Genomic DNA, 21,249 nt, shown 5'->3' on the forward strand with positions numbered 1-21,249 from the left:
AAAATACCCATATTGACAGGAACTGCAGGATAATGTCATTGGAACTTCTTGTTTTTTTTAATACACCTTAAGAAATTAAACAAAGCAAACGCGTTTGGTAGCGCCCTCAGGAAAAGTCCAGTCACTTCCTGACCAGTAATCTGCCTGGGAGCAGCAGATACATTCTCATTGTTTGCCATTTCCAGTTTCCAGTAATGGGAACGATCACTTGATCCAGCCAGTTTCTGCTGAAGATCGGGGAAAACGTACAAATTTTAATGGCAAATTTTTATCGGTTTCCATAAAACAACAAGGGAAAAAAGCATAACGTGGTTTTGGTACCTGGAGGCATCACCTCTGATAATGAATATTGTTTTATTTTGGAATTGAAGTGTCTGTTCTGCAGGAACGAGATGTATCTTGCTCTTCTGGTGATTTTCTTGCAGTGTAAGTTTGCTAACTAAATCTCTGGGTGGGTACCTGTGTTTCTGGTTTGTTTGGGGTTGGTTGAGGCTCCTTACAGTTTTGCATTACTGTCTCTCAATCTATAAGCTTTGAAAATAACATTTCTTCTCTTTTATTTTTCCAGGTTCAGAACTTCATGCTCAGGTGAAAGGTAGGGAATGGTAGTTTTTATTGTTGTTGTTTTGTTGGTGTTTTTTATGTACAAATTTAATATAACAAATTTATATACAAACTTGATATAATGTAACAAATTTCTTGGTTGTGGGTATGCATCCATAACAGAATTTATTTGGATTTGCTGTACAATAGCTCAGTATGACATTTGGCTATATGAAAAAGAAAAAAACAAAAGTTTACTTGGTGGTGTTTCTTGGTATAGTGTTTAAATCAGAGATGTGCTACTCATACCGTAATGAAGGTTTTGGTGAAATCTTTCCTAGAGTAATTTGCTTTTCTGAGCCACAAAAGAGGTAGGAGGGAAAATTAACATTTTGTTTTGATATGTAAAAATCCCTCTCATGCCCACAAGGCAGGAGGGAGGATAAAACTCTAGTTAAGGGCACTGTCTCCTGGTCTTGTAAAAGAATTCATCAGGTTTGAGCAGAGCTCAGAAATTGTGTTCTGAAAGGAACACGTTTACCTTTTATCTTATCCTGCTGCTTCCCAGCACGTACATTCTGCATGATTCCTTTTTTCCTCACCTAGGAGAAATGTTTGCTCCTTGCTGGCACGTGGTCTATTCACATGCAAGGAAATCCAGGTTTTCACTGATTTTGTGCCCTGGACTCTCTCTAGCAAGGCCACATTAGAAATGGCTGGGAAATGTGCAGGACAAGGGACTTCTTTAGATGCAGGAAAACTTTTCTATTTGCATAGCAATTTCTAATACAAATCCTGACCAAAATGGGCATAGCACAAAAGTGTAAGTTCTAAAGGAAGAGAAAGTGAATAAACTAATACATTTTTTCCTACACTTGTTCCTCGAGATGTCAGAATATAAATATCAATTATACCAGGAGTCTTAACAGTTGTAAAATTTAAACTACAAATTATTTTTCTTGCTGTGGTTCTAAATTCAGAATATATTTCTATGCATACACATTTCTATACACATATACAAATTTATATAAATACTACCATGAACTTTATTTCTAAAAGCACTTATCATTTTAAATGACAATATTCCTATCAAATGAAATGTAAATGTTAAAATTAATTTTTGTAATTTAAATGTAGCAGCTTGAGATAACTGTGTTGTGTTGGACTAACTAAAAACAAATATAACTTTTTCTTTTTTATTTTCTATCAAGTTTTTACTTTCAACAGAGTTGAAATCAGGGTTCAGCCATCTGTCAAAGTGAAGAATGGAGCTCCAATGTCAATCATCTGCCACGCTGATATTAGCAAAAATATTGATTTCCAGCTGAAGCATAATTTTACAATTTTTAAGGATAGGAAGCTTGTGTTTACGACTGTATCAGACAAAGCAGATGCACGCTATGAAATACCTGTGGCCAGATCTTCAGATACGGGAGACTATGAATGTACTGTGAGAGCAGATGGAAAATCGAGGTTCAGTGACTCCGTCTATGTTTGGGTAGCAGGTGAGTGTCCTGTCAGACATGGCAGATGAGATACAGAGCAACAACCTGACAGGGAAGGAAAAATAGTCAGGAAAAACAGGGTATCTTGCAAAGTGTGTTTTATCTTTAACATCACAGTACTCCATGAGATTTTGGTACTAATCCCCCATGTTAAAGCACAGAAATGAGCTCAGGATCCCAAGGCTCCAGGACAGATCAGTGCTATCAGGAACACAGTCTGTGCCAGCATCCCCACTCTCCTGAGCCTCTCTTCTCTAGGCTAGAGAAAGCATTATTTGTGAAAGTTGTGCCCACGCCAATAACCATGACAAGGGGTGGGCAGATTCCTGGAAATGCTGGAAAGAATGTACAGGGATGCTCGGGGTGTGAGAGCCATCACCAAAGCCAGCTACAAAAAAGTAGTCTTGTTCTTTCATCTCTTATGAGAGCAGAGGCCACCTCCATCTGTACAGTTTCTAGACATGTTCTTGACTGCAGGTGACATTTTCCCCTTGGAAAAGCCTCTTGGAAAGAATTTGTTAGCACTGAGTAGTTACCGGGTCATCTTTTGGTTCTTGCAAACTATTTGCATCTTTAATCAGTCTAAATCATTCCCACAGTCATCAGAGATACTCTTTATTCCATCATTATGCGATGTTCTGTTTCTTTTCGTGTTTTCTGTTGTAAGGAATGACCAAGCCAATCCTGACTGCTGACAAGAAAGAAGTTTTAGAGGGTGAAGTTGTGAAATTACGCTGTGAGCTGCCAGAAGAAGTACCTCCTCTGGAGTTCTTTTTCCGGAAGATAAAGACAAATTCAGCACCTAAAGAAAAACGTGTACCTGAACGAAACCAAAATTTCTCTGAAGTGGAATATTATGTAGAAGAGGGAGATAATATTTTACAATTTGATTGCTTTGGCAAGAGACAAGTAAGATCTGGATGGGAAAGCTCACAACATAGCAACAAAACACTTGTTACAGTCAAGGGCAAGTTGCTTAACTTTTCTTTTTACATTTCTTTGCTTGCTACAGATAAAAATTGGGTCACATGTAGATATGTATATCTATCTGTATGTTTGTATGTATTCTCTTGCAGAACCATTTATAAAACCTACTCTGATCACCAAGCCCTTGAGTAATGTTACAGAAGGAGACCAAATAGAGTTTGAATGCTCAACTGTGGTAGCTCAAATTCGTGACATTGAAATCATCCTCCAGAAAAACAGAACAATACTGAACAGTGTACGAGATAGGAAAGTTTTGAAATACTCTACAGTAGCTACTCAGGAGGACAGTGGTGAATACCTGTGTAAGGTGGAGCAAGGAGCAGTGTCTAAAACCACCAAGCTGAATGTCTTTGTGTCAGGTAAAACCTCTGTTCATCTAAGATTTTACTCAAAGTATTAATATTTAAATTTAAATTTGGCAGAACTCAGGATCTAAGTGTAACCTCCAGATCCAAGTGTAAATTTTCTGTAAATTAAAGGCTAAGTTAGATTTTGGTTCTGATTTTTTCCCACCTGTATTTCCCAACTCAAATAATCTCCTCAACCAGCTTGTGAAAAGTGTTTTCAAGCAATTGCTAAGTTTGTTTTCCCTGAAAGTACAATAATATTAAAATAACATGATTGTTTTCTTCCCAAATTATAAACTATCAGTATGTCCTTCATTCTGTATACTTTGAGATAAGTAGTCACGTTGTTCCAGGCTCACGTTGAATGAATCATCTCTCTTTTTATCTTGCAGAATTATTCCCCAAGCCAACGCTGTCTGCTTCTACAAATAAGCTGGATGAAAATAAAGATTTAATTTTGAGTTGCAGCATTAATGGTTCTCGGAGAGCCAACTTCTCTATAATACAGAAAACTTCCAGTGGAGACATCCTGTTGAAAAATTCTAGAGTCTTGCTAATTAAAGTTAATGTGAACAATACTGGATCTTACACCTGCAAAGCTGAAGTAAAAGGAATAGTCAAGGAGAGCAAACCTGTAATGATAAATGTTTATGGTGAGTTGATACAGAGGCTTAGAACCACCAGGGTGGGGGGAGGATCTAAACCAGAAGCTTATAAATAAGGACATCTGTTTACAGAATCAGTCTCTAGTCCATGAGCTAGCAGGGTGTCTGGTAGTTCTTACAACATGAATTTCTGTGGGATGTGCTTTAGCTGCAGAGGTTTTGGTGTATTGTGATATAATCAAGTCATACTTTCCAGGGCTGGTCCTCAGAGAAGGGAGTTGGAATGGTTTCCTGCTGCTCCCTAGGCTCTGCCAGGGACCAGATAAACCCTCAGTCATTACTATTTGCAGGAGCCAGAATGTTCTGCAAAACTTTCACTTTGATCTGAAGCTCTGTCGTGTGTGCCTCGAATCCCTGACCCTCCAGGCAGAAAGCCAGGAGAGCCAGAGGTCATCTTGATGGCCCTACTCTAGAAAATCCAGGGGTTCATTGCTCTAAACACAGCCCCCTCAGCAGCTGTGGGTGCTCCAGCTCTGCTCCCTCTCATGGAACAGGCACAGTGGTTCCCAGACTGTGCGAGGGATGAGCTGGGTGTTCCCTGTGCTGCTGCAGCAGGGCCCTGGGAAGGAGCTCTGCAGTCCCTCAGTGCATACATGGAGCACACTTGTTCCTTGGTCAGAACTGCTTTTGGAGTTTGGATAACCCACAGCTGTGTCACTGATCCTTTCCTTGTTTTGCTTCATGTCGTCCCTGTCTGCTGCTTTATTCAAAGTCACTTCTGTTATCTGTGCTATTGATTTGTTCAAGTCTCCCATTTCCATTCTGTCGATGAGGAAGAGCTTCCCAATATAGACTGTATGTGCAAACTAGCTAAATATTGTATATTTGTGTTTTCTACAAAATAATACTGTCTCTTGGGCTTATGCAGTGTAATTTGCAACTTTTTTTTTTTATTCACCTTTTAGCTCCAGTCTCCAAGCCAACTCTTTCTGTTGTCAGTGGTTCACCAGAGGTGGTATTAGGGAAGCCTCTACAATTAATCTGTCACTCAGTGATGGGAACACCACCAATAACATTCACATTCTACAAAGGGGATGAAATTAAGAAAAATGTAACTAATGACACATATGCTACATTTGTGGATGAAGATATTGGACTAAATGACAACAGAGGATACAAATGTGACGCTAGAAACAATCACTCCAGTGGTGTGAAAACTAGCAATATTCTAAATGTCACAGTGATAGGTAAGTCTGTTTAATTCTTCTTGTCTAATGTCATATTTAGGGTTTGAAACTGTAGCAGCAAATGGTGGACTAAGCAAAATGGATGTGAAATGTTTACAAGTTCTTGCTCACTGGACTTCAAATAGTTGCCTATCACAGCACAGTAGTCCAGGACCAGAGCAGAAGTCAGCTCTTGATCTTTGAAAAAGAAGAGGTAATTTCTCTCTACCAAGGAGTTTTCAGTTTTGTGTCCTGGTTTAAATCAAATTGTGTTGGTCTTAATATGATAAACTTGTGGTTAATAGGCTGTTTTATTTCAGAGTTTTGACACTGAGTTGTGTATGACTAGAACAGATAAATCCAGAATTGTTGCATTTCTTCTGAGTCAGTTGGATTATTGCACACTCTCCACTTGCTGACCTCCTAAACAAGGCTTTTATTACAGTATTTGCATTCACTCAGACAGCACCTTAGGTCTCACCTTAAATTCATCAGTTCCACTGTTCACTAACAGCAGAGACAAGCTGAATGATAAAACTCTGAAGGGTTTTATCCAGGGAGGTTTAAAGTCAAGGTATTTTGAAATAACAAGGTACAAATAAACAAACACAAAGCATAATCTTAGTCCATTAACAAGTGGGTATTTCTTTGCTGAACTGGTGTATCCCAGCTGTCAGGGCTGTGGTTTGGGATATATTGTGACACTCCTTAGAAGTTCTAAAGAGAAGGTCATTTTTTGGAGCCTGGTGAGCCAGTCTTCCACAATCCACCACTGGTGAGTGGTGACTTTGAATTCTCTATATTCTGTCCTTTCTGTCTGTATCAGATCTGGAAAAGGACTTATGTTTTCCAGAGCAATTCTCTCTCTCAGGGGCTCAGTCGTAGTAACCCATGTCTTATACCTAAATCTGCTTCCTAATACAAATACAGCTTTCACGACCAGCATCTTTTCATATCAAATCTAGTTTCCTTCCTCTGCTTCTGTACCAGTGTTTCCTTAATGATTCCTTCTTTACATCTGCCTTGTGTTATCCATAGCCCTTCCTCAAACACATTTTTAATATTTCCAGAGAACTTTTCTTTGGGAATTCTAGCAAAACATGGTTCCTATCCCAAACATTTTGCAAAGCTGCTGACATTCTACATGTCTTGCATCACAGTGTGTGTCTGTTTTTTACCCCTGTCATTCCAAAGGCTGGAGCTCATCTGCTCCTAGGCTGGCTCTGTGTATGCTCAAATGCTTCATTTGTAAACCAGCAGAGTTAAAAACTGTGGTTTGGCTATGCATATTCTTACAACTTGTTCAAATGCAAACAAACTTCTCTCCTTGAGTTTGCTATATTCTCTAACCATTGACTTTTGGGATTTGCTTCTGCCTTTGGAGGACTTGATCAGTTGGCTCCTGACACCTTCCACTGTGTATTAAAAGTTACAAGAATACCCTTACCCTTACAGAGTTAGCATAAGACAACGTAACTCTATGTAACTATGAAAGCAGAACTACACAAATTGCACCATAATTTACACAATGGAACTGCTGAGTGTATTATTTCTGGAAATTAAATCATCTGTAGGCTGGGGCCAGAGGGGCATCCAAGGGATTTTAAGGAAAGAGACTGACTGACCTTTGTGGAATGGATATAATTTCTTCCTGTGTCTACTTTGTTTCTTTATCGTGCCCTCTCTATTTCTGGGTGTATAAAAATATTTACTAGAGGATGCTGTCTGGCAGAGACTGTTCAGAAAGATTAATACTGTGCATTCAGTCTCTGTTTAACTAAGCATTAAAGCAAGCATTTCTACAATACAATATTTTGTCATCAAAGTTATTTCTAATCCTGCTAATATTTGTTTTCTTTGTGCCTTCCTCTGTAGTACCAATCAGGGATGCCAGTTTGGGCAGCGTTCCGTATGGAGAAGTAGAAGTTGGCAGTGATACTGCTTTCCTCTGCTCTGTGAAAGAGGGATCTTGGCCAATTGACTTCAAGTTTTTTAAAAAAACTGACCATGAAGTTCTTCTGCATGAAGTAAGGGAATATTCAGACAGAACCATATGGCACAAGAGAACAATGAAGAGGAAGGACACAGGGACCTATTATTGCATGGCTTCGAACCGAGCCAGCGTGGACGTGAAGAGCCATCCAATAACCATCAGTGGTGAGCTCATTAATAATAAGCTGCCTATTTTGTCACATTTATAGGTGAGGACATCTGATTTGAGATGTTCCTAAGTGTAATTCCCTTACTGGAGTGGTTAATACCACCTTACTGGTGGTTTTTGTTCCACCGCTGTCAATAGTTAAACAGAGAGATGTCTTTATAAACAGAGATTGTCCAGCTTGCATAGAAAAATGTAGGGGATACCCAAAAGCCAAAGGAGCAAGATGCAAACTCAAACCAAGCTGCTGATGTACTGAGATTTTGGTCACAAAGGAGAGGCTCACTAGAGAAGGTGGCACGCAAATCTCTTCCAAGATTTTCCCCAGTGTGTAAGAAGGTTCATGTGTAGTAAGATGAGAGGTCAGGAACTGCAGAATTTGGTGGGGTTGAGCTATCACTGTAACTACTCTCTTAAACATGTTTTTCTTATTTGCAGTCATCTTAGCAACCTGGCAGAAAGGAGTCATTGCTGCCTTTGTCCTAACTGCCATGGCAGGAGCAGGAGCAGTCGCTTTATGGTGGTTTTTGCGTAAGAAGAAAAAGGGTAATGAATGGTTCCCTTCTCTTTGTTTGGGGACAGATGGATTACAGTAAAACTTGCATTTGTCTCAGCAGCAAAGGCTTGTGGGGATGAGGCTTCAGAGATGACTAAACACAGTTAAAAGAATCTACTTAGAAATGCCAGGTGACCCAAATTAGGCTGCAAATGTGCTGAAGCTTTCCAAGGATATTGGGCAAAACATATAACTAATAGTGCTGGGCAGGCACAGGGGAAGCAAAGGTTATCAAATATAGGCCAGAATTACACTGTTCCTATGCAGTCCCAGGTCTGAAATTCAGCCCCAGGCAATGTAGAGGCAGACAGGGCCTGAGGAGGTTTCTGATCCCTTATAGAGCTATAAAAATTTGATTTGGGGTCTCAACTCAAGTGTAACTGAGCTTCTTCTCTAGTCCTCATGAAGCAAATTTAGATTATTAGTTTATGGGATTAGGTTTTTGTCTTCCTCTTTGTAATACCATTTCAGTTAGGGATTTGTCTTTTATCATTAAGGTATTGTTTTAGATCCAATTATTTCAGAAAATAAGTAAATCTGATTTATCCTTTCATATGCTGTACATGGCAAATTGTGTGGGAAAATTTGGAGCATTTGGATGTCCCAGGTTGCTTAAATTGGCTTGGTTAACCGGGGGTTTGGGGTCTAGGGTTCTGTGTGAAAGAGAGATTTAAGGGACCTGGGAGATAAACAGGATATAAGACATGAGGTAATTAAATTTGTGAAACCAGGAGAAATTATTCTGACAGGAGCAGACAATCACTATAATTTTGTTTTTCATTTTTTACTTTTAAATTCTTTACTTGTACAACCTATTAATAGATGTTTTTGTTTTTCTCTGTCAAGCTAAAGGACCATCCATGGAGATGTCTGGGTAAGATGCCTTCCTGTCTGGGTTTCGGCTGGGATAGTTAATTTTCTTGTTAGTAGCTGGTACAGTGCTCTGTTCTGCATTGAGTGTGAGAATAATGTTGATAACACTGCTGTTTTAATTAAGTAGTGCTTACACTAAGTCAAAGACTTTTCAGTTTCTCATGCTCTGCCAATGAGCAGGGGCTCAAGAAGCCAGGCAGGATCGTGGCCAGGACAGTTGACCCAAACTCTCAAAGGGAATCTTCCACACACAGAGTGGCATTCCCAGGGGAGAAACTGGGGGGAATTGGCTGGGAGGCACTGGTCAGTGCTCTGGGCTGGGCACTGGTCAGCAGGTGCTGAGCAATTGTATTGAGCATCACTTGTTTTTCTTGAGTTTTACTCCTCTCTCTTTTGCTCCTTCTACTACTACTACTACTGTTATTATTATTATTAATTATTATTATTATTATATCTTCTATTTTATATTTTACTTTATTTCAATCATTAAACTGTTCTTATCTCAACTGTTCTTACCTGGGTTTTACCTTTTTCCAGTCCTTCTCCTTGTCCCACTGGGAGTGGGGTGGATGAGGGAGGGTGCCTAGTTACCAGCTGGGGTTAAATCACATCTGCCCTTTTTGGCACCCAAGGTGGCACTCGAAGTTAACAAAGATCTGACCAGTGCATGCTGAAACAAGTTTGTTCCAAGCATTCCTTGTGGTTTAAAAGCCACTGGTCACGGTGTTGATTTGTTTGCTCTCAGAGCTGTGCTCTCCAACACCGTTCTTGCACAATTTCTCCCCGTTGTGTTTGTTCCCTTCGGGCCAGGGCTGAGGGTGTTGTTTTAACTCACCTGGTCGGGTCTGAGCGCTGCCATCACCTGTGCGTGGGGAGACACCTGTTGGGAGTTATTCACAATTACATCTTTTACCCGATTCCTCGGACAACCAGCCTACGGAGGAGAGACATCTTCCCACAGCCTCCCTTTCTTCTCCAGCCTTACCAGACCATTTGAGAATCAGGAAAATTTTGAATACACTTGGGATTTTGGAACCAGCATGGCCCTATTGGTAGGAACCAGCAAATGACTGAATGTGGTTCAGCTCTTGTTTAGGGGCAGAAAGTTAATTGCAGCTACTCCAACCCCCACGACAGGCAGAGGGAGCACTCAAACTCCAGTGACAGGCACTGTGGCCACTCAAACCCTGGCAGCAAGCAATTACTCACCCCAGGGGTGGGTGATGCAGCTGAACCAGAGGACAAACCACTGTCTGTAGCAATTGCCCTGCAAATAAAGGAAGAGAAATGCACAGGAAAATGGCTTGTTTAGTAAAGAAGGACAAAGCAGGGTCATAACAAGAACAGAAGGAAGAGGCAGAACAAGAGGCACTTGATCCCTATCCCTGAGTGGGCTGCAGGATATGCAAAAGGATTTCAGCCATCATCCAGGTGAGCACGTTGTCACCTGGCTGCTCTGGTGCTGGGATAATGGGGCTGGTGGTGTGCAGTTAGAGGGTAGGGAAGCCAAGCAGCTGGGATCATTTTCTAGGGATAGGTGAATTGACAAGGTGATTGGAAGAGTAACACAAGTCCTCAGGCTCTGGAGGAGCTCTTGTAAAAGAAAGGTATTTCTTCAAGGAAGATGTCCTGTGTCACCCAGGCAAGTGGACCACAATGGAAAAAGGTAGCCAGTACAGGAGGGAATTAGCCATGCTTAGAGGTAGATAATTTATTATGGCCCAAACAATACATGGTCACTCCCAGATCCAGATGAAGTCTAATGTGCTCAAACCATGTATGAGAAATGTGTACACCAGAGTGCACCATCATCACCAGCTCACACTCACTGGCAGTGTTGTCTGGAGACACAAAGAGGCACCAGTGGTGGAGGCAGTGGCTCCCCAACTCTAGCAGTACACAGGAAAATCTCTTCTTCCCTTGTCCCTGCTGTGGAGAAACAGGTTGAGCAACTCAGACAGGATATAGATTCTACTCCTCACAAGCACGGTCTGGAATCTCAGCGGGTAACAAAAAATGTCATTTTGTCAAGGGAGAATCTTGAGGGTACATACCAGGGAAGACCCTGTTTTTTCTGCAGGCCTACCAAGATAACATGAGAAAGGGATGGAAATTCTACCTCAGTCCTACATGAATTGCAAGGAAAAATAATCACAAGAGGGGGTTCCTCCAGGAAAATTGCCGCTGCGGTCTGCGGTGGGCAGTTCCTCAGACAGAGTGGAAGGGTTGATCTTACTCCTGATCCTGTGGAGAAGAATTCTACCCCACTTTCACAAGAAGCGAGTTGGATAAACCCATGACCAAGACTAAAGGGGCTGTGCCTCCAGCCGTGTGGAAGAGAGGGACAGCCTTGTTTACTGGACTGCGTGGCTCACGTGGCCCTCATGTCAGCCCCCAGGGGTATAAGGCTGAGCAGATGCGGGTGCACAGCGTACCCTGACGTGATCGGGCTGTGGAGGGGCGGAACCCGCTTGTGTTTCTGGAGGGGGTTCCAAGAACTCACTGCTGGAGGCTGAAACCAGCCTGACCGGGGATGTGTGGCAGAAGCCCCCACTGGGCTGGCCCAGAGGTTCTGTGGGCATCGACTATCCCAGGAGTGGGTACTTCAAGGACCCAGAAGAATCCTGGTGGGCTTTCAGCAGAGCAGCCTTGGAGATGGAGGAGATGAAGCAGCTGCCTGGTCCCACCTCTTGGAAGACCCTTCATTTGTGGGGTTACTGAAGGCTGAATAAAGCAGGTTCTGGCCGCTATCACAGCACAGCCCCGGCGGCAAAACCGCGCTGAGCCTGGGACTGCAGGAGGTGCTGATCGCTGCTCAGGGCAGCCCTTGTTTTCCTTGGGGTCTCTCTCCCTTTCTCTCTCCCCCCTTTTCATTGCTATTATTACTAACTTTATTTGAATTATTAAACTGTTCTTATCTGAATCCACGAGGTTTATCTTTTCCCAGTCTTCCTCCCCATCCTTCTGTGGCAGGGAAGGGGCGTGAGTGAGTGCCTGTGTGATATTTAGCTGCCATCTGGGGTTAGACCATGACACCTACTTTATGATAGTGCAATATTTCTGTGTATAAAGGGCTGTCAGCCTTGCTTCACATGACTATAGCTTGTTACAGCACACACCTGCAGACAATGGATGGTTGTGCTTCATGTGCCACCTGCTAACACAACAACAGGATGAGGAAATACTCTAAAAATAGAAAAACAGGCCAGCTAAGTGAAATACAAGAATGTCAGGTCTGTATTTGAATGCATTTAAATATGGAATTAAATGGAAAATACAGAGGTCTTAAAGAAGAATAATGCAATAGGGAACATTTTTGATCTTAAAGTTTCGTTAAGCTTCTCCTAAAGCAAAGGCAATTTTTTCATTAGTTTCAGTGGTTAAGAACATGTGGTAGTCAGCATAGACAGTGACTGATCTTTACACAGACTCATGTTGTTGGTTTTATTGACTGATTTTGGATAATTACATCAAATTTTATTGGTTTGTTTTTCAGTTCTGCCTTGGCTCCAAACTTGACAAATGAAAAACTATCAAGACAGCCCAGTGATGGAAACTACTATTCAGGTAGGATATTTTGCTATAAGACTGTTAGTAAGCCGGTTTAATTAAACATTTGTTTAAAGTTTTGGACTTCATAGTTATTGTTTGGATGGGGCCCAATGTTTTGGGAATACAGAGGGATACCAATAACATTGTCCAAGGTATCTTCTGTCATTTTGTCTTTGTACAGTTTTTATGAGCACGTCTTACACAGATTGGTTTATAAGTCTGCTCAGACACTTCTCCCAGGCAATCAATTGACAATATCACAGATGGAGAAATCATGGTAAAAGAAAATTACTTTCTGCTTTTGACACAGCTGCAAGAAAATTATTTGAGGGAGGAATTTTGAGCTGCAGCCCCTGTGATGTGGCCACTATAGAGATGTTAACTTGCCTGGGCAATTTTCATTGCAGGATCTGAGTGCACTTGATAATGACAGGTGGACATGATGGTTAGAGCACCTGAGAGTTGCTCCTTGGGTGTTTGTTAGCTGACTATTTAAAAAGCCACATTCTGCCCACCTGAATATCTCAGGTGGGAATAAAAGTAGAATGTTATATAGAAATACAGATGATGACAGTAGGAATTGCAGCTGTGTAACTCATTTATTTCATTGGTTACAATAAATATTTTGTCAGCTCAACTTTGGCTTTTTTATTTTAGGATCAGGTTACATTGAAGATAATGAAAACCACATGAAATCAACAGATGAGAGTAAAGGTAATTCCATACTTAAACCATAGCTTCTTTTAATTATTTATTACTGAAAGTCTCAATGTTTTCTAATGGTAGTAGTGAGGTAGTAATGATAGGGCCATCCCTTTTTTTCTCATGTCCAAAATGACACCAATAGGACCCTTTTATCAATTGCATTATGGAGTGTAATTAGATGTGCTGGATCCCAGGCCATCTAATGATGGATGGTATAAAAATACAATTTATACTCAAAATATTAAGTTCTATATAACAAATATTCAGATTTCTTTAAAAACCAAGATATTATAGAGGTTGCTGTTTCTTTTACTCCTCTGTCCTTTCTTCACTTCTCTAGATCTTGAAATATTTAGGAATTAAATCTAAAAATAACCTGCTATGAAATCTGAATAAAATAATCTGCCAAATCAGTTCTGCAGGATTTCAGTCTGAATGATAATTGTGGTTCCTTCCAGCTCTTACAGAAATGTGGTAGAAAATCATCCTCACCCTAAGAAAAATACAGTAGAAAGCAACAGCTGTTTGTTGTGTCTGTAGTACCCAGGTAGCCAGTGGTGTTAATAAGTCAGATGTCTGATCATTGCCAGGCTTTCTGGGGGTATTGTGGCAGAGAAGCATTTGGAGGAGGAAGATGAGTTCCATTCCAAATGTTTTATGGGGGGCTTGGAGGCACCTTAGGAGAAAAGGGCTGAAATTGGCCAATTGGCAAAGCAGAAATTTGGAGAATGAGAGGTGATGAGGGAGGCCATGAAAGACATAGAATTGGCTTGAAATGTGAGGAAAGAGGAGAATGGGGAGTGTCCTGCCATTGCAGCCACAGAAAACGAGAAAGTGGAGAAAATGGCAGGGAGAGCAAGGGAGGAGCAGCTGGAGCAGGAGAAGGGGAGAAGCTATGGTAATTCCCAACTCCATTTTGTGTTGTGCCACTTTTGAAGGTGTTACCTTGCGAGTAACAGTTTTAGGCACAATTTGCATGTCCCACAGTTTCAGAAATCTGCCTTTAGCTGGTCTTTGCCCTTCAGAGTGGGATGACCCTCAGGAATGGGCTGGCCTTAGCAGAGTGACTCCATCTGCCATCAGCAGGGCCTGCTCCTGCACCTGCCAAAGCAAATTGGGACTCATCCATTAATTGCAGCGGCAGCAGGATCAGGCCCACAGCTCAAACAAAGCATGCAGTCCTACAAAGAAACATCTTCTTGATATTTTTGGGGCAGGACCTGACCTTGAGAGTGCTGAGGTGGATTACACTGAAGTTGAAGTCTCCACGCTTGATCCTCACAGAGGTAATAAACTTTGCAGCTTCTATGGTTTATGTTTGGGAGCAGCTCTGGGGCTGCTGCTGCTCCCTGGTATTGGCACCTGGGAGTGCCAGGGTTGTGCTCTGTGTGCTGACAGTCTCCTGTCAGCAGTGCTCTAAACCTGGCTGATGCTGAGGCTCCTGTGCTGCTGCTCTTGCAGTTCTCCCCCAGGATCATTCCCAGTGACAGGAGGCCTGTGTGGAGCTGGAGCTGTGGCTCTAAGCGGAAGGCAGCCTGCTGTGAAATATCCACGTTAAAGAGACCAAATTCACTAAGATACACTTGAGGTTGCCACAGGGTAAGATAATGAAGAGAACAGAAGCCCATGGAATTTCCTCCTTTGTAAAGGAACTAGTTGAAGGGTCAAAGCTGTAATTCACTTGTGATAGAGAAGGGAGACTCGTGTTGGTTTAGTCTCTTAGTCTGGAGAGGCCTGGAGACCATCCTGGATTTTGTGGCACCTTAAACAGAGAAATGAGGATATTGATGCCCAGATAACTTTGTCCTCCTCCCTGCAGTAACCAGACCTCAGAGCGTGGGGCTGAGGTAAAGGTCTGCAATCCTGAAGGAGAAATATCCATGGAAATTTATTGACCACCCAAATGCCCACTTCAATCATTCTGGGTCATCTGGAGAACTCCAATGCCATTATGGCCTTGTGTTGAAAGCTGTTAAATGTGTCAGAAATTTGCAAAAAGCTCCAAGTAGCTGAGAGTGCATAAACCCTGCAAGAGACGTTTATGTGCTGCTCTTGCTTCTTTGCTCCAGCTGAATGAGACGCAGACTGAGGAAGAAATGGATAAATTTCCTTTTTCCTGGTAGGAAGGACTAGTCACTTACTTCAGAGACCAAAGACGTGATTGTTTAGCTGGTAGCACAGATGTTTGGGCAAGAGTGCTCACGCTCCAGGCTTGGCAGCCAAGCCCTCCTGGAACAGCCAGTCCTCCTGTCCTTTCTGTTCTCACTTCCTGCTGTCATTCTTCAGAGTCTTCCCTGTGTTTTAAGCAGATTATTTACCCATCTCTGCTAAATTCTGCACTGAAGGATCAGAGTTGTACTCTTCTTCAGAATGGGGCTAATAATTGTTCCAATTTCTGAGTGTGCACTACAATTTACAATGGTGTAGAATAGTAAGATATGATAGTGCATTATTTAAATTAAAAGCCCTATTAAATTCAAGATCAACATCTATAAAAACAGCATTTTCATCCATTCTTGATATGTAACATTATTCCTGTATATCAGACTAAGATAGTATCTATGCTCTGTAGACAGAACCCCATTAAACCACAGAACAATGTTTACTGTGGTATGTAAATGAGATCAGATTATTTTAATTGAGTGCTGCCTCGTGCTACAGACCTATGCATGGCACACAGAATACTGATAGATTCTGTAAGGCTGAACTGTGCTTGAGTATACAGAGATATGAACAGTTCTCTGATTGATTCCCTTTGTTGCCCCAGGACACAGTGGAGTGCTTTGGTTATGGAAATGAAAACTGCACTGAAAGTATTTAATGTGTTCCTCTCAGAGAGCATCCTGAGGATGCTGCTTAAATAGAAGGAGTTGTATGAAACCAAGTTATTTCTTGAGCTCTGCACTGCCTATCACTGTGAAAACAGGATGAGATTTACTTGGGAAAAGAGAAGCAAAGCCAAGTTTCTTAATATTCCCTTGTAACAATCTTGTACACCCACAGAGAGAGTTTGGCCACAGCACTGCTACTGATACTTCTGCTACGTTGGTGTTATTGTAAGGTTTTGTTTCCAGTCATAATATTCTTTCATGTCTGTCTGTAGGCATGACCAGCCCTTCCTAGGGAACAGAACTTTCAGATTATCACCTTGCTCCAAATCCCTTTTACACCTCTTTTGATTCCTCCTATTTTCTGAATGAAGACAAAGCAAATCACATTTACCTTTTCTCTGGGCAGACATTGCTCATCCAGCAGCTCCACTTAGAGTCTGATTCCTTCTGCCTTTTGAGGAACTGCAGATTTCTTTGATCTCTCTGGCCTAACCCAAATTTAATTTATCTTTCCAATCATTTGTTCCTCCTGCCACTGTTGTCAATGTCAATGCTGCTTATGGAGCTGCTTCTTCTGAAAGTAAAAGAGTGTGTTCCATTTGTTTAAGAAGCTTTTCATAAGGCAAGCAGGAAAAAAACCCAAAACAAACAAAAAAAGAAAATAAATTGATTCTGTGCCAATACATTTTCCAGCTCCTGAACAGAAGGGGACTGAAACAGTTTATAGTGAAATCAGAAAAACTAATAATGGTAAGTAAGCTAGTGAAAAATTAAACACTTTAAGAAAGCGTGTGTGTAGAGGTTAGAGATAAGTTTGTGACTGAGTATTTTTATAAGATAATGTTTAGACTGCATACTTAGAACATAAGTGCCATGATAAAGAAGAGCTGCAAGTCACATAGGATAGGAACATACCAAAGTGCAGCTACAAAATCACAGAAGTTGATAAATTGCATGACATCTTCATGGCTCCTCATAAATCAGTTACATTAATATTTGTAACATCTACTTCATCAGCCCATTTGTGCTGGATCTGCTGAATATTTGGGCCATAACATCTGGATCTGACTCTAGATCCCTGTTAGGGATCAGGATTTTACATCCCTTTACCTCAAACTGCTCAAGAGGAACATTTGTCTCTTAACTGAGCATGTTTGTCAATGCTATAAAATATTCCATTTGCTTTGGATGTAACTCCAGCAAATACCTATAAAGCCTCCAACACCAGACTTTAAAAGCCTTTAAGGCAATATGATCATTTCAGCAGCTCCTCAAACACAGGGGTGTGTGGGCAGCAGCAGCTTGCTGGCAATTGCTGTCTGTGAATGTTCAGGCACTAATGAGTTCAGAGACAGTGGGTTAAAAGAAGGAGATTTCATCATAGTTTGTCAAAGTCTAAATCGGAAAGGATTTCCTCTCCTCTCTTTGTGTTAGGAAGTCTAGATTTGTAAATATTAGGGCTGCAAACTGTTCACATTTTGTCCCCATTCAGGCTTTGTTGTGTGCTATTTTTAATTTTTGGTTGTTGTGCTTTAATTTTCTATTTTTTCTGTAAGGCATTTCCCACCTCTGACACAACATTCTGTGTCTGGGGAATCTTTTATGTGAGGGTCTCCACATACTTTAGAAAACATTACTTAATTTTCCCTTGTTAGAGCTTACATGGCACTTTTTATCTCCATTTTATGGATAAAAATGACAGATTTTACAGCTGAATAAACAGAGAGATTAGGTCATCCATTTAAGGCAGAGTGTTTAGAGAGTGACAACAGTGGCAAAGGAGTTTCAGAATCCTTGGTGCTGTGCCTGTGTGTTGTACTTGTTTTCCACAGCCTTACAGTGAAAATCAGAATATCTTTCACACTTAGGAGCGTGGCCAGGCACTTCATGCAGGACCACCAAGAGAAAAAACACAGTTTATTTTAGGACTGAGCCTCGAGGCTACAAATATTCTGAAATGTTCTGCAGTGAGTGTGAACTGGACCTATAAAAAGCTGCAGAAGCTGCTGTGTAACCCTCACTCTGCCCAGGTGTGAGGGTGACTGTCACACTCAGCAGCCCTGATTTTGGCACAGCAGAATGTGTCATGTACCAGAAGGATGTGAACTCCAGCTTGGTACAGCAGAGCCGAAATTCAAAAACCACTTAAAAGGCTGTAATACCACAAGGTGGGAACTGCAGTAAAATGGGGTGTGATTGAAAGACTGAGCTGAATTAACCAGAGGATCTGCAAACACCCCTTAATCTTGCAGTCCACCTGCTCTTTTCTGCATAACATTCTACAGTTTCAGTTATTCTTGGAAACACAGTACCAGTTTATTGTTTCAACCAGGTCTGTTTTTCCTGAGTGATACACAGGAAAAGTGTTTCAATTAGATAAGCAGTGCATCACCCAGCAAGGCAGTGCTGGTTACAGTTAATGTAGCACCACCTTGGATTTTTGATAGGGTGTGTGATTATGAGGTGGCAAAATGTAAATGCACTGGAGGATCCCTATGAAATACTCTGCCTACTTTGATTTATTCATATTAAATATTAATATAAGTGTATTAAATGATGCCAGTTGTGAAAGATGTTGAACATGACTAGTGGGTGCAGAGATTGATTTACCATTCTATTCTTTGATATTTTTGAGCAAAAGCCCAAGAGTACAATCTACTTCAGGAAGGCAATGATTCAGCCAAAGTATCCTTGGGGAGATGACATGAGTTTAGGAATTGGTGTCAGCTACACAGTTTGACAGATTTAACCCCTAAGACCTACATAACATTTTATTATTATTTGTTTGTAGGTAACAATTGTGGTTTAATTAGAATCGGGTGCTTCATAAGCAATTTTGTCTTATGAAGGCGTTGTCTGTGCATTCCAGAAATTGTGTGCACTGGAGAGGAAGCTGAAGAACAGTCAGTAGTTGTTATGTCTGACGCAATTCTTTGTGACTGAGCTAAAATATTTTTCCTCTTCATTTTTCTGGCAACTCTCACTGCTCTCCCCAGTAAGGCAGATGCCATAGCAGTGACCAACTTCGGTATTTTGAGTTCTGTAGCTGTTGCTTGTTCTTAGCCAAAATCTGCATCATGAATCCATAGTGCTGATAATGCTCTGAGCTTTCCCAAGCCCCAGGTCACTGGCAGAGTGCTGAGCATCTCTCATTATTCCTTTTCTTTTTATTTTCCTGGTGCTGGCTATATTATCTCCTGCTTCTACCATTTGAGTGCCTCCACCACCCTGTGGATAAGACTCCCCATCCTCCCTGCTGTGCTGTTTTCCTCATTCTGAGTGCCAGGACTCAGGTTTTACATGAGAGATGGACAGAAACAAACTGTTAAATGCACATTTCAAATCCCAGAAGACCTGCATGTGGTTAACTACAGTTAACTCATTTGCAGTGGGAAAAGCAGGTAATTTGTGAAATTCCATTCTAGTCAGGTATGTTCTGATTGAAAGTCAAATGATGTCAGTCTCTGGTTGGGTGGATGCTGGATTTGCTCTGCTGTAATGAGAGTTTAAGGAGGATGCTGCTCACTTTGTCTCTGTGAGATAAGAATTGTCCTTGTATTGTTATTGAGAGATTAGTTTAATTCAGAAACATATTTAGTGTTCAGAATGTTCACCCTGGTATTGTTTTAAAGCCTTTTTTAGAGCAATGGGCAGTTACTTCAGTATTTTACATAAAATACCAAAACTTTCAAGTCTCAGCTTTAAGTCAGACCTTACATCCAAATGGGAGTTTGGGGAATGGTCACAGTTGGTGCCATTCAGGTCAGTAATATCTTTGTGTAAAAGTCCTTCAGGCTCACCAGGATGAACTAATTTCCTTAAAATCTTGCTTTCTCTGATTGCTCTGTGAAAATGCCGTATTGTGAGTCAGGAATATCCAGCTCAGTCCCAAAGTCGCTGCTTTTTGTTCAGAACGAAGTGTTAATAGTCCAAAACTTAATCCAGACAGGCAATTGTCTAAATCAAGAGAGTGCCAGGAATGATAAAAAGGCTGTGGCTCTGCTGCCTCCCTTGCCTGTGCTGGTGTGCAGCACTCCAGGCTGGCAGCTCTTCCTGAGGGAGGGTCAGGATGTGTCACACACCAGTTCAGCTGCCTGGGTGGAGGCTCTTCCAGGCATGATTTATTTCCATCACACCTTTCATCTCCATGCTGGTTCTTTATCTCAGCTCCAGCCCTGCCCTCCATGTCGACCCCAGCTCTGGGGGTAGCACAGTCCTGTTCGTATTGCTGAGAAGAGTCAGAGCCAGCTCCAGCTCAGATTTCCTCACGTTTTTCCAGGACACTTCCTGTGGAAGGTGATGTTATTGGTACATTCTTGCTCCTTCAGTGAGCTCTGTCTTTGCTGTGTGTCAAACCCAAAGCTCCCAGAAGCCAGTGACAGGCTTTGCACTGATCTTCTGTGCACTGGACTGAGCTGATTGGGGCTTATTGCAAGATGACAATTTGCAATTTCTTATTAGGAAAGTGGAAATCTAGCAAACAAAATGCAGAGCCAGCCTTTATGCTGCTAAGTCTGGAAAAATGAATTGGTCACTTGGAAGCAATTGTAGCAGTGAGACAGGAAATTCTAAGAGTCCTACAGCAACCAACAATGTACTATGGAAAAATAAATATATCCCAGTGGAAAGAGGCATGAGAAATCCCCGTTGCATTCAGAGGTTGGGAACAAATCTATTTGAAATCAGCTCTAGCAATCAGGAAATCTGCTCAAATACTTTCCTGCTACTGAGCCTCAGGCTTAACACCTACATCTTAGCCAGAATTTCCCACTGAATCCTTTTCCAGCACAGAAAGAACTCCCAGGGTCTGGGGTTTCATTGTGTTGTTCAGAACTCAGGTATTATGAGCACATGATAGCTGCAGGCAGTCCAAACCCATGCAAATAACTTGTCCTGTCTCCAACAGAAAAACTCTTTGGATCTCTGGGTTTCTAGACTAAGGCCTGGATGTGTGAGACATTGATTCTGGAGCCAAATGCTTACAATAGCTTCAGCCAAAAATCAGGCAAAGCCAGCTGATTTCAGTAAGGCACAAGCATGCAGGGAGCTTCTGACCTTGCCTGAACCTCCGATGCAGAGCAGGATTACGTGTGAGAGCTGTTCCCAAGCTGCCTGCCAAGATCCCCTGATGGAAGCTCCTGCTCCAGCAAAGGCCTTGGCAGAACGTTGTGTGTGTGCAGCTCAGCACCTTTGGGTCACAGTCTGACACCTTGGCTTTCACCAGGCCTGGAGGTGACAATTGCAGCTGCTCAGGCACATTTTCTCCTCTCCATAACCTCCAGCAACCAGAAATGGTAGAGCAGGTGGGGGTGACAATGTCTTAAATGCCTGCTGTATGTACTCCTTTGTAAAAATGTGTTC

At 41.7% G+C, this 21,249-nt stretch overlaps 1 protein-coding gene across 12 annotated transcripts in view; it reads left to right on the forward strand.

The window, feature by feature from the left end:
• Nucleotides 1-21,249, forward strand: part of PECAM1 (platelet and endothelial cell adhesion molecule 1) — a 33,751-nt gene that overhangs the window by 4,166 nt on the left and 8,336 nt on the right. For 4 of the 12 annotated variants that reach the window (XM_063409093.1, XM_063409094.1, XM_063409095.1 and 1 more), the window contains exons 1-14: nucleotides 116-426; nucleotides 569-595; nucleotides 1,755-2,048; nucleotides 2,716-3,015; nucleotides 3,125-3,394; nucleotides 3,775-4,035; nucleotides 4,953-5,234; nucleotides 7,089-7,370; nucleotides 7,810-7,917; nucleotides 8,774-8,801; nucleotides 12,297-12,367; nucleotides 13,010-13,066; nucleotides 14,275-14,343; nucleotides 16,582-16,638. In XM_063409093.1, coding sequence (XP_063265163.1) covers nucleotides 393-426; nucleotides 569-595; nucleotides 1,755-2,048; nucleotides 2,716-3,015; nucleotides 3,125-3,394; nucleotides 3,775-4,035; nucleotides 4,953-5,234; nucleotides 7,089-7,370; nucleotides 7,810-7,917; nucleotides 8,774-8,801; nucleotides 12,297-12,367; nucleotides 13,010-13,066; nucleotides 14,275-14,343; nucleotides 16,582-16,638 — 2,140 coding nt within the window. In that variant the 5' untranslated portion in view covers nucleotides 116-392. Of the gene's footprint in view, nucleotides 1-114; nucleotides 427-568; nucleotides 596-1,754; nucleotides 2,049-2,715; nucleotides 3,016-3,124; nucleotides 3,395-3,774; nucleotides 4,036-4,952; nucleotides 5,235-7,088; nucleotides 7,371-7,809; nucleotides 7,918-8,773; nucleotides 8,802-12,296; nucleotides 12,368-13,009; nucleotides 13,067-14,274; nucleotides 14,344-16,581; nucleotides 16,639-18,757; nucleotides 18,847-21,249 lie in introns of those variants that run through there. The other 8 variants (XM_063409098.1, XM_063409099.1, XM_063409101.1 and 5 more) reach the window with 5 other exon arrangements.

The sequence above is a fragment of the Prinia subflava genome, chromosome 12 (genome assembly GCF_021018805.1).
Source record: "Prinia subflava isolate CZ2003 ecotype Zambia chromosome 12, Cam_Psub_1.2, whole genome shotgun sequence".
NCBI classification, from domain to species: Eukaryota; Metazoa; Chordata; class Aves; order Passeriformes; family Cisticolidae; genus Prinia; species Prinia subflava.